Source organism: Ailuropoda melanoleuca, chromosome 13 (genome assembly GCF_002007445.2).
Source record: "Ailuropoda melanoleuca isolate Jingjing chromosome 13, ASM200744v2, whole genome shotgun sequence".
Lineage (NCBI taxonomy): Eukaryota > Metazoa > Chordata > Mammalia > Carnivora > Ursidae > Ailuropoda > Ailuropoda melanoleuca.
Window position 1 is genome coordinate 45034984 of NC_048230.1, and position 13476 is coordinate 45048459.

The following is a 13476-nucleotide window of genomic DNA, read 5'->3' on the forward strand; positions in this document are numbered from 1 at the left end:
TTTTTTTTTGACATTTCAAAGTCTTCTGACTTACAGTTTATCCTGACAAAACTTCATGCATACACAGAAGTAAGAACGCAAGGATTGCCTCTGCTGGTCACCAAGCTCTAACAAAGGTCAGTTCCAGACCACTCCCATTTTGTTTATTCTGTGTCCACGCCGACAGGATTATCTTGAAGCAAATACCAAACATGATCGCATCATTTCATTCATGAATATTTTAATGAGTAGTTTTTAAAGGATTTTAGAGAGAGAAATGACATAATCCTACTGGATTTTAGAAAAGTCAGTCTGGTTGCCAAGTAGAGAAGGACTGAAGAAATTAGCAGAGGCAGAAAGGAGAACGCCCAGATAGCTGACACATGTGCACACACACGCCACAGACTGTGCCACACACGCATACACACACCACACTTAGTATATACACTGCACACACGTGCACACACCACACGCAGTGTATACACCGCACGCATGCACACACCACACGCGTGCACACACCACACGCGTGCACACGCCACACACATCCACACACCACACGCGTGCACACACCACACGCGTGCACACACCACACACATCCACACACCACACGCGTGCACACACCGCACGCGTGCACACACCGCATGCGTCCACACACCAGACGCGTGCACACACCGCACGCGTGCACACACCAAACACGTGCACACACCACACACGAGCACACACCACACACAGTGTGTACACCGCACGCATGCACACAGAAATGTCAAATCCCCAGGGACCCTGGGGGTGGCTCAGTCGGTTGAGCGTCTGACTCTTGGTTTGGGCTCAGGTCATGATCTCAGGGTCGTGAGATCAGCCCCACATCAAGGCCCACATCGAGTTGGACGCTCAGTGCTGAGTCTGCCTGAGGATCTTGTCTCTCCCTCTGCCCCTCCCCCCCTCGTATGTACACCCTCCCCCTCTCTCTGTCTCCTATAAATACATAAATCTTTAAAAAAAAAAAAAAAGAAGAAAGAAAGAAAGAAAGAAAGAAGAAAGAAAGAAAGAGAAAGAAAGAAAGAAAGAAAGAAAGAAAGAAAGAAAGAAAGAAAGAAAGAAAGAAAGAAAGAAAAGAAACATCAAGTCCCCAAAACCCTTCTGGACAGCTCTGGAGCCTTTCAAGAGGCTATGTCCCTGCTTAGGCCCCCAGGCCCCTACCTCGTCTATCATCCCACTGGGCTGCAGGCAGCCTTCCACTGCCCAGACACCTCCCTGCTCTCAAAATATCCCTGGGACCCTCTTCTCTGCTCTCTGGAAATGTAAGATTTGGCTGCCAGGGCTGCCCTCAGAGCTCTGCACTGCCCCTGCCCCGCTGGGAAGAAAGCAGACTGAAGCATCAGGCAAGGATGAAGTTGAGACCTCTCCAGGTAGTTGAGACGGGTGAGCCCCTCCCCCACGGACCCCTCCGCACCAGCTCCACCACTAGGTCAGCTGGCCGTTGAGGCTCCAGCCCAGGTCTCCCAGCATCAGGTAGCACCACCTTTCTGTCTTCAAGGGCACTGGTACCCACAGTTCCCCTGCAAGTCAGCCTATCCCCAGGCCCCGCTTGTCCAGGTTATTCTTTAGAAAGGGTACGGAGGGCCGGAGTCACCCTGCTCTCCCAGCTGTCCTGTCTCTTCTGCAGCAGTGCTCAAAACCGGCCACTGGGTGTCAGGGTTGGGCTGCATTGCACAGAACCCACCTGGCCTGGGAGATGGAGGGGATGCTGCCCTTCCACCGAGCCTTGGAGAAAATGGCTGCCCTTCTTGGGTTAGAACTAATATGAGAGGGCCTCTTGGAAGAGGGGGGCTTCAAGGTGCTTTGGGCCAGTAGCTAGCCTCCTGGTTTCCCAGTTCCCTATACAAGCTGATGATCCCCCCCTTCCCCGGCACACCCACCTCCCGGAAGCCCTGTTCCCCTGTATCATGCAGCCCACCGCCCCTTAGCAGCCTCCTGTCCCATTCACGGCTGATGTGAGGTCACCATTGGCTCCCGGTGTTCATCTGAGCTGTCCAAGCCCCAGGCTGAAACCCCAGACCAGCTCCAGAGCTGCATGGGCAGGTAGGAAGGCAGACTCCTCTCAGCATCAACAGGCACTGGGCCCAACTTGTGAGGGCAGCGAGCAGAGTCATCGGCTGGCACCGTCTCAGCCTGTCCCCCGCCACACTCTAAGGCAGGGAAATTATGATCCCAATTTGGCAAAGGAGTAAATGGAGGTTCAGAGAGGTTGAGTCCCTCACCCTGGGTCACACAGCAAAGACAGAGCGGGCTCTAGACCCGCACTCCAGACCACTGCCTGGGGGTGTAGACAGAGGTGTCAGGCAGGACCCACCTCTGTGGCCTGAGCCACCAGCTCTGAGGGTCTCCCCAGTGACAGCATGAGCTCTGCTCACAACCACGCTTCTCGACCCCTGGAAGGGAAGCAGGGGCTCTGAGTTTCCAGCTGCTCCGGCACCTGCCTACAGAGACCAGGCTCCTGAGGGAGCAGCCGGTGGTTGGTGCCAGGGCCAGCCCCTGAGTACCCTCCCGTGGATGACGCTGACGGTGGCAGCTCCGTCGGAGGCTAAACATGTCCCGTTGCGCTAGGATGGCAAGCTCATGCTGGAGAGGCCATCAGAGCCTCCTGTTTTCACCTCCAGAGTGGGCGAGGAGGGGCATCACCTCCTGGGTCATTGTGGGCCACAAAAACACCAGTGGTATTACCTGGCCCACGGTGGACATTCGTATAACGCAGAAGGAAGTGGGGCAGGGGATTTGGGGATGGTGCCTGGGCCCTGCATGGAGGTGGGGGACACGAAGTCGTCTTCTGGCGGAGCCCAGGCCTGGCCCCCATGGGCTACACCAGGCGGCCTTCCCTCCAGGGGAAGTGCCCTCTCATAAGTACCCTGACAGTCCCCACAGATAAATGGTTTGTCCAGGGCCAAGGGGTTTCCTGGAGTTCGGATGCTCAGTATTAAAGAGAGATTCAGGTAAACCAGGACGGCTGGTCACCCTCCTTCCCACAAAAGGGATGTTGAAGGCCGCAGGGTCACAGGTGGGGGGCGTGGGGCTCTTCAGAGGGCACAGCCAAAGTAGACACCAGGTAAGACCTGTCCGGACAGGGTTGTCATGGTGACTAGAGAGCCTATAGGTGGGTGGGAGCTGGGCCCTTGCTGACTCACCCAGGGCAGGGGTGGGGCACACAGCCTCCTCCAAGACCTGGCAGCTCCTGGAGCTCCAAGAAGAGGCCAGGTAAGGAAGGACATCCAGGCCTGGGTGCTAGACACAGCCCTGAGGACACCCTAACTCAAGCATGGGCCTCAAGCCCAGTGGCAAGACAGAGCAGGAGCCCCAGGGAAGCACTTGGAGGGACTCTGCGTACAAGGGAACACTGATCGGGGTGGGAGGCCACCCCAAAGCTAGACCCAGAGCGTCTGCTAGGACACTGGGCCCTGATGCTCCTTACCTCCTCCACCTCCACCCCCGGGCTGGTCTGGCTCTGCTCTATCCTCAGCTGGGTCTGGGGGGTCCCCGCCTCTGCCCCTTCTCCTGACCAGCAGGAGGCCCCTCCCATAAGCCCTAGACAGAGGCACTACCCCAACCCCACCTAGGTCGTAGCCTAATCGGGCCCCCAGCAGTACGTCTAGGGCCTGGTGCACGCACAGCGGGCCAATATCAATCTCTGTTACCTGGACCAGCAGGGGTCCCAGTGAGCAAAGGATGAGTGGAGCCCAGGGCAGCCCCATGAGCAGGAGACCCAGTGTGGGGCAGGGCCATGGCTGGGGCCACTCCTGGAGGCACCCTTCCTTCAGCATCCAACGCCGGCTTTTGGAGCAGAACACCGGGGCCTGCATGGAGGGAGGACAAGGATTTGGAGGGAGAGGCCGGGGCCAGCTCCAACGCCCCCCAGCTGAGCCCTGCCTCCTCCCCACACTCCCCCAGGCTAAGGACTGCTTCTCCCAGACCCAGGCACAGCCCCTCTCAAACCCTGCCCCCAACACCCAAATCCCCCCACCCTCCACATCAGAGCTCTGCAGACACCAGGCCTGCCGGTTTCCACCACAGCAGGACCCTGTTCACTGGCCACAGAGGCTAAAGAGAAGGTGGGGGGGGGGGCTGCCCCGGGGAAAGTTCCCCAGGGCGCACAGAGGAGACTTGTGCTGCTGCCACGTGCAGACCCAAGGTGGGGCACAGAAGTGTCTCAACCAATCACATGTGCACGTGAGCAAGAGAGAGTAAGATGCTGTGAACACAGGGCAGGAAGCACATGTGCTCGCCACACCGGTGCAGCGGGAATGCGGCGAAGCAAGCACGGGACCTGGGGCCCCATGCCTGCCCTGGGCACCTTGCCCCATCACTGATGGCCCTCCAGCTAGAGAGGGCTCCTCGCTGGTGCCCAGCCTCAGTGACCTTCCCAGACAGCCCCACCCGACCATCTGGAACTAAAGACAGCGGACAGGGCCTGGAGTTGACCAGGAGTCTGTGTGAACACAGGGGGTGGGGAGGACAGGTGTGCTGGGATCTAGGCACTGTGGGAAGTTGTGCGTGGTATGCTTGGTACAGGGCCCCGGGGTCAGGCCAGGGTCCGTCCTCTGAGCCTGGGGTTGGTGCCAGGCAGGTGGGAAGGGGTAAGGAATGAGCAGCCTTGCCCAGCAGGACCCATCGTCTGGCCCTACTAGCTGCCAGCTCGGTCTGTCCTCCCCTGCCCAGGAGTTGGGGAGGCTCAAGAGATGGGAAGACCACTTCGCCCTGGCCTTACTCCTCCAACCGTCCCACCCCTGCATCACCTGCTCACAGACAGAGAGCCTGGTCCAAGGTCAACAGGTCTGGCCTGTGGAGCACCCCATACCCTGCCCCACCTGTGGAAAAGGCCGGCTGCCCACACTCCCTGGGACCAGAACCAAGCTGAGCGGTGTGGCAGGATCCCGCACGGAGGCACAAGCACTGGCCACCCCCAGAGTCCCCCTCGGCCTGGCCTTCTGGCCTGGACCATGGCTCTGCAGGGGTTGATATGAGCCTGAATCAGCCTTGCCAGCCCACCAACCTTTGGCATAAACCTGCTCACGACAGCTCGTTCCCGGGTCCATCTCTGGCCCAGGGTGCTGGGCCACTCCAGGCCCAGGCGGAGGGTGTCAAGCTACATCCACAGTCTCCCACCCCCCACATGCATATTTACATACACAGAGATGCCTGTGACCCTTCGCACTTGAGACACATGGGCACCTGCACCCTCCCTCCCTCCCTGCCCTGCCCACACTCAGAGTGACCATAGGAACTCTGTTGGGGGACAGGAGAAGACATCCCTCCACCCCTCTCACCAAGTGCACCAAGACCACCCAGGAGACATGCCCCCAAACTTGGGACAGGCCCCCAGGTCCCACCCAGTAGGGCCTGTTTCTGGATGTTGGAGCCTGGGCAGGAAGGAGGGGGAGGCTGTCACCACAAAGCTGCCGACATCTGCTGTTCATCTCTACTTGAGTCCCCCCATCCCTCCTGATCCAAGTTTCTGGGAGACAGGAAGCAGTAAGCTCTCTGGTAATGGACCTCAATGACCTTCCCAGGCTGAGAAGGACCTGGGGTGCCTTGGGGATCCATCGGGCCTCCTTCCTGCTTGGGTGTTTCTCAGCTTGTGCCTGGAGGGGAAGGGGGAGAGCACGTGGGCAGAGCAAGTGCCATAGCCCAGGTAGGCTGCGAGCAACCAGCCTCGAGCCCCGGCCCAGGTAGCCCCACACCCTGCTTCCCAAAGACCTCAGGTGAGGCTGATGCTGGCCACGGCCAGCTGGACTCCGGATGTTGTCCTGTCCTCTGACCTGGCTGCCCCTTCGGAACCCCCAGGCAGGGCTCCTGCAAAGGGCCCTCCCCAGCCTCCTCGGCCCTCTCCACCCCCTCGCCTCACAGACCCTCTCCACCTGAGGACCTGGCAGGACCACCCTCCCCCCCTCAACACTTCCACACAGACAAGAGCCAGTACCCCCAGGAGGGCAGACAAAGCCCCAGCTCCTTCCTCCCCAAAGGCTTCTCCCTCCCTCCGTGGCCCTCTGCTTTGCTTCCCCATAGCGTGCCTCGTCCTGGACCACAACGTACACTGGACTGATGCTGCCCCACTACAGGGTCGGCCCTGTGAGAGCAGGGAGTCTCCCTTCTTTGTTTACTGCTATATTCCTGATCAAACTTCTGTGGCGTGGACACTGACTCTGAGCCGAGGGTTGGGGTATCTGAGAGTTGACTGAGCAAGAGCCTCTGTGGGACCCCAGTTTGGCTGCCCCAAGGAGCTGGAGGTCTCCCTCACGGCCTGGCACAGGAACCCCCAAGCCATGAGCTGCCCCTGGGCACAGCTCAGTGCCCACTGGCAGTTGGAGGAGGGGGAGGCAGCTAGGCGCCCAGTGGCAGGGAGGGGAGTCCTGACGGGGAGAAGCCCTCTCTGTTTTATAAATACAGAGCTCTCTCTGCTTCCCTGGAGAGGTGGGAGAACCTGGGTCCCATGCTAGGGAAATGGGTCCTGAATCGCCCGTCTTTTTCCAGTGAGCTGAGCTTCTGTTACCTGCTGAGAAACAGCAGAGGCCCAGGCCCTCTCGGGAGCACGTAACCTGCAGGGCCTCAAGCTGCAGGCTGGTTCCTGGTGAGCCAGTGAGGGACTGGACTCTAGCCTGCAGCGCAAAGCCCCCCGCCCCCACCCACCACGCCTGCCTGCACAGAGCTGAGATGGCGCACAGGTGACCCACGTGTGTGAGTGTGCATGCGTAAGTGCGTGTCCACATGTCTCCATGCATCTCTGCACGTGTCTGCAGATGCTTGTACCAGTGTGTGTGTGTATATGGGTGTGTGTGAGTGTGTGCACATATGGGTGTGTGTGCATATGTGTGTGAGCACGTGTATGTAAGTGCGTGTCCGCATGTCTCCGTGTGTCTCTGCACATGTCTGCTGATGCCTGTACCAGTGTGTGTGTGTATGGGTGTGTGAGTGTGTGTGTATATCTGTGTGTGTGCGTAAATGGGTGTGTGAGTGTGTGGGTGAGTGTGTGCATGTATGGGTGTGAGTGTATATGGGTGTGCGTGTATGGGTGTGAGTGTGTATATGGGTGTGCATGTATATGTATGTGTGTGTATGGGTGTGTGAGTGTGTGTGAGAGTGCATGCGTGTGTGTAAATGGGTGTGTGGGTGTGTATCTGTGTGAGTGTGTATATGTGTGTGGGTGGGTGTGTAAATGGGTGTGTGTGTGAGCGAATGTGTATATGTGTGTGTGCGTGCATGAATGTGTGTGGAGACCCAAGTCACCTGGTTTACTCAGGGACAGGTGGAAGGTGACGGCCACACCCAAGGGAAATGACAGTGAAAATAAAGCTACCAGGATGAGGGCGCCTGGCTCTCAGCGGGAGTCGGCTTGCCCCTCTCCCTCTCCTCTGCCTCTCCCCCACCCCACCGCTCCACTCCTGCTGTCTTTCTCTCAAATAAATAAAATCTTTAAAAAATAAATTAAAAAGCTGTCCTTTCTACACTGTCTCAGGGTCCTGACACTCACTTCCCACTACTCGGGGCAGGGCCAGGCGTGGCCACACCCCTCCCTGCCCCCGCTCCGGAGGGGGGCGGCGCGGCAAGAGCTCCCATGGGCTCTCTGGATCTGCTTCCCCCCACATGTGAACAGCTGCACACAGCAATGCACAAATCCACACTCACCAACACACAACATCACACACACCCCCTTCCACGCTCCCTCCTCCACGGCTCCTCTCCACAGGCTGGAAGTGCCTCGGGGACTCATTTCTGACAATGGAAATCATTTCCGCAGAACGACACTCACCAATGCCCAGCCCACAGGGCAGCACAGAGGGCTGGGGGCGTAAGGGCTGGGGCACAAGGCCCTTGGGCCGTGGTGTAGCTGTGGGCCTTGGATGAGGTGCTTCTGAGGCTGGGAAGCGCATCTGGGAGTCACTGCTCCTGCAAGGCTGGAGCTGGCCCTCAGGGGTCCTGAGCACCCACAGCCAGTGCCCCCATTTCCCCCTAGCCCCTGCTGCCCCTGGGCCCCCCACCCTCCCATCTTCCACCCCCCATCCCGCTTCAGATGTGATAGGCTGAGTGGGAAGGGCTCAGACTTCCAGACCCAACCAGAAACTGGTGGGGTGAAACCCAGGCTCAGGTTTGCCTCAGAGGGAGCCAGAAGCATACGGGGAAGCCCCATGAGGGTTCTCGTACTTCCGATACTGGGCTGTGCCCCCTCCCGAGGGCTTGAGAAAAGACCCGCCTGGAATTACCAGCTCCAGAGAAAGTCTGGGGTAGTGTTTGGTGTCTTGCTGCAAGGGGCAAAGCAGGAGGGATGCGAGGGTCCCATCAGGGGCAGGCCTTGCTGTGAAGAACCCCCACACCAGGACTTGCCCTCAGGGCAAGACAGAACACCGACCTGCTGGCCAGAGGGCAGACAGAGCCCTGGGCGCCCCCTAAGATGAGCAGGGGAGGGGTACCCCCAGCCCCTCCCAGGGAAAGCCCACAGCCAGGCCCGGAGTGGTCAGCCACTCAGCACAGCACACACACCTGCCAACACAGGCTACATGGCCCGGGGGATGGGGCGGCGCGTGCACTGAGGCCGGTCCTGTCTCTGGTGTTCAGGAACTGTGCACTAACCCACACCTCACCCCCCACAAGTACCCGAATCAGGAAATCCAGCCCCAGATTGTAGGAAGGAGCCGCCACATGGCTCCTCCTCACACTTCCTGCCTTCCAGCTCCTGGCCTTGCTGCTTCTCAGCCCGGCACATGCCCAAGCTACAGAGCCTGTCCTGCCAAAGAGCCCCCATCCCGGGTACCCAGGCCCAGGCTGGTTCACAGAAGCAAGGAGGACAGGGCTCCCTCACGTCTCAAAGAGAATCTCCTCATTCAAATCCATGAAATCTGGGGCGCCCGGCTGGCACAGTCAGCTAAGTGTCCAGCTCTTGGTTTCAGCTCCGGTCTTGATCTCAGCATCGTGATATCGGGGTCGTGGGATCGAGCCCCGAGACAGCTCCACACTCAACGTGGAGTCTGCTTAAAAGACTCCCTCTCCCTCCGCCTCCACCCCCACCCCGCTCGCTCGCTCATGCTCTCTCTCAAATAAACGAGTACATCTTTTTAAAAATCTATGACATCTGACAGTGCTCGTGTGGGACAGTGAATTGTTCCAAAGTAAGTTCCAGCCACGGCGGCCCATACACACCAGAGACGAATGTTAGCATGTCCCTGTGTGAAGGTGATTGAAGGCCCGTTTGGAGGCCCAGGACCCTTGGGGTGCCAGGGTATGGAGTGGGCCTTACCTTGAGGCTCCCCTGCTGGGTGGAGGCTCAGCCCTGGAGGGATGGCTGGAGCCCCTGGCTGAGGCTTGCAGGCCCCGCACACCCTGCTGTGAACACGTCTGGGCCCGCGGGAGGGGACGCTGGTGCCCCCGGACACGCTCAGGCCTGGCAGCTTCAGGGTGCTTGGACAACCAGCCAGGCTCCTGTCCTGACTCAGGCCATGGGGACACAGGAACTGCAACTCTGGTGAGGGAAGCAGGCAGGTGGGGAGGGTGGGGGGACACCCTGCAGGCAGCAGGCACCCGTGTCTCCCCAGACTGGAAACACAGAGCCTCAACGCAGAAGTCACGCTGAGGAACCATCCAGAGATGGTGCTGGGCACCCGCGGTAGCTGCCGCAACGCCTCAAACAGCCCAGCAGTCTGGGTATTAGGGTTGGACAAGTCTTTGAGAGTGGGTAGTGGCACTGGGCAGCTTACAGAGGGACTGGGAGCTGGACAAGAGCTGGTCACCTTCTCTCCACAGACTTCCACCACACACACATACGTGTTCTCTCAGGAAAAAAAACGAGAGACAGAGAGAGAGCGAGAAAGAGAGAGAGAGAAGTTGGGTTGTCTGTGGGCAACAAATTCTGCTTCCACACAAAGACATCCAGCCCCCCCCCCAGGTCCCTACATGCGGCCGGGACCTACACAGAGCCCCCCAGACACGGGTACAGAGCTAACCACAGGAACCACACACACAGACACACACACGGGGTCCGGCACAAGACCCACCAAGGCACCACGCACAGAATAGGGTGCCCAGGTCCACAGAGACCCACAAACAAAGGCGCAAATGTGCTCAGCGGGGCACGCAGACATGGCCCCCTCCCACTACCACCCTGGGCACGCCAGAGGCCCCTGCACGGCCTGCCCTCCCCCCCACACACACACACACCAGGGCCGCCCACGGGAGTGAGCACTGCAGCATGACCCTGGGGTGACGGCAGGTGCTACGCGGCCCCGCCCCCGTTGTTTCCCACAGCGGACGGCCCGCCTCCCCCTTCACCGCGCATTAGCGCTTCCACCAGGCTGGAGGCCTTGCCGGGAAGCCAGCTCATGCTGAGGCTGTTGACCAGGCAGTTCCTAAAAGCCTCCCCAGACACCCAAGGGCCAACTGGGACCCCGGTGAGAGCCCGTCGGCGGGTCTCACCTCCCTCCGTCACGCCTGCCACAGCCTGCACTGGCCTCCTTCACACGCCCACTGAGGCCACCAAATTCTGGCCACGTGTCATCGGACAGGTCAGTGGGGGCAAAGAGCAGGTGGCCCTGCAGAGGGTGTGACTGGGTGGCCTCTGGCTTCAGGACCCCTGGATTCGAAGGGGGCAGGGGTGAGCCTGGGAGGTGTGTTTGCAAAGGCACTGCCTTGATCCCACGTAGATTACGCACGGGCGGGGGACAGGACAGGGGAGGATGGAGAGACCCTGTGCGTCCTCAGCCCTGGCAAAATGGCCACAGCCTCTGCCAGAGAACCTGAGGCAGCTGCTGTTCTCAGCTAATAGTCAGATCCCAAATTTCTCTTTGTCTCTTTCTCAGAATCCAGCCCAAGGAGGCCCCTACCCAGACTCCCCACCCCAAGGCACCTCCCACCGGCCCGGGGCCCCACCTCAGGATGCAGGCTGCTGGGCTGGATCCCCCTGAAAACAGAGGTTCCCCCTTCCAGGCTGCGATGGGCGCCAACGGCTCATGGGACAATGGCAGCAGGTCCCGCGTCAGCCCCCCTGAGCCACCGACAGCCCTCTATGGGCTCCTGCCAGCAGTATACTCCCTGATCTGTGCCATAGGGCTGACAGGCAACACAGCGGTCATCTACGTGACCCTGAGGGTGCCCAAAATGAAAACAGTGACCAACGCGTTCATCCTGAACCTGGCCGTCGCCAACGGTCTCTTCACGCTGGTGCTGCCCGTCAACATTGCGGAGCACCTGCTGCAATGCTGGCCCTTCAGGGAGCTGCCGTGCAAACTGGTGCTGGTCACCGCCCACTACAACATCTCCAGCACCGACTTCCTGGCCACCATGAACGTGGACCGCTACCTGGTGGTGCTGGCCACCACACAGTCCCGCCACGTGCCCCAGCGCACCCTCCGGGCACCGAGATCACCAGCCTGTGCGTCTGGATGGATGTCACCGTCATGGTCCTGCCCTTCGTCGCCTTTGCCGGGGGCTACAGCAACGAGCTGCAGGTCACGAGCTGCGGGCTGAGCTTCCCCCAGCCTGAGAGGGCCTGGTTCAAGGCCAGCCGCATCTACGTGCTGGTCCTGGGCTTCGTGGTGCCCGTGTGCACCCTCTGCGCGCTCCACGTGGACCTGCTACGTCGGCTGTGGGCCCTGCAGCTCCACTCCAGAGCCAAAGCTCTGGGCAAAGCCAAGCAGAAGGTGACCACCCTGATCCTGGCTGTGCTGGCTGTCGGACTGCTCTGCTGGATGCCCTTCCACCTGGCCTCCATCGTGGCCCTGACCACAGACCTGCCCCAGACGTCCCTGGGCATCAGCATCTCCTACGTCACCAGCCTCAGCTATGCCAGCTCCTGTCTCAACCCTTGCCTCTATGCCTTCCTGGATGAGAGCTTCTGAAACAGCTTCCGGAGCACATTCCGATGCCCAGGGGCCTGAGCACCCCTCCCACCAGAGCCCCAGTGTGTGTGCTAGGAAAAGTGCTGTCGCTTTGGAGAAATGGCCCACTTGCTCACATCCCATCACTATCTTCTCCACGCAGAGAGAAAGACCCACGAAGGTTGGCCACCAGACCTGCAGAGATGACCATGAGCCTGTCCCTTCCCATGTCTGCCGCCTGGACAGCCCCTGGGTGAGGAGCTGCAGGGATACAGGTCCTAGCCCCACCCTGCCGATCTGACCCCAGCCGGAGTTCTTGGCGCAACAGACCTCCAGACTCTACTTACCTGCAGAAAGACAGACAGACGGACAACCTCCGTGGAAGCTCCTTCCCCATCTGCCCTGACAGCTGTAACCTGGAGGGAAAGAAACCCGAACTATGATCTCTTCCCGGGGCCACCACTGCATTCCACACCCAGGACACTCACGCTGGCTCCTCCCAAGACAGTATTAACAGATGATAAAAGTGTGAACACCTGGGGCAGGAAAGCCAGGTGTTATTGCAAAAGCCACAGACTCGTCCTCAGATAAGGCCATGGACTGCACTCTCATCACTTGAAACTTGGAAGCCTGTGCCCCCCTTGTCCCTTCCCTTGACCCCCCCCATGCTGTGGCCCATGCCCCGTTTGTGCCCTCCATGTCTCAGCCTGTGGCCCCCTCAAAACCTGCTGTAGGACCCAGGGCCCTTCCAGGACCTCTGGACACCCACAGTCTAGAAAGGGCATCTGTCACTTGGATGGGCTGGCATCTGGATCCCTTTCTCCCTGGGGTGTGGCCTGGGACCTAGATTCATCCAGCAGGAGTGCCGTGCTGAACCTCCGGGGGCAGGGTGGGGACACTGAGGTGCTGGCTGCTCAAAGACCATTTTCTGCCAGGAGGGGGGAGGGGGAACAAGTCCCTGAAGACTGCCCTGGTGGGCCTCAGTCAGGCTCCCCACCCTTGGCCCCATGGCTCCCAGCTGGTTCTATGCCTGGTGTTCTAGCTGTGCTATTCTGAGTCACAGGCATGGCCCGATACCCTCCGTGGCTCACAGGGGCCCAGACTGGCTGTAGTCCACGTGGCGCAGAGCTCTGACCAGTCTGTCCACCTGACATGCAACACCCACCATTCACCACCCCGTGAGGTCACCCCACAGTGCATGGCCACCACCTTTCATATACTCCAGCTTCCCCAGTCCTCAGCGCTCAGACCCACATCCCTCTCCTCTCTTCTCTCTCAGCCTGAAACAATTCCAATGCCACCTCTGCGCTGTCTCTTCTCTGACAACACTGTCACCTAGTGCTGTATAACAAAGTTCCCCCAAATCTAGCGGCTTACAACATTTCTTATTTCATAGCTCCTGTGGGTCAAGAATTTGGGAGCAGTTCTGGAATGGTTCTGGCTCAGGAACTGTCCTGGAGTTACGGTCAGGCCGTGGACTGAGGCTCTGGTCCCATGAAGGCTGGACGCAGATGCTGCTTCCAAGGAGGCCCCCTCATGTGGTCCCCCAAACAAGGCCTGAGGTCCTCACCACGTGGGCTTTCCCCAGGGCTGCTTGGGTGTCCTCCCACGTGGCAGCTGGTCCCACAGGGCGAGCAGGTGGGGAGGG

General features: G+C 59.6%; 1 protein-coding gene across 1 annotated transcript; it reads left to right on the forward strand.

Moving 5' to 3' along the window:
- The first annotated feature begins 10887 nt into the window (after nt 1-10887).
- Nucleotides 10888-11888, forward strand: NPBWR2 (neuropeptides B and W receptor 2). Its single transcript, XM_002925686.1, is given in 2 exon segments — nt 10888-11359; nt 11362-11888. Coding segments are annotated over 2 exon segments (999 nt in total).
- The last annotated feature ends 1588 nt before the right edge of the window (nt 11889-13476 follow it).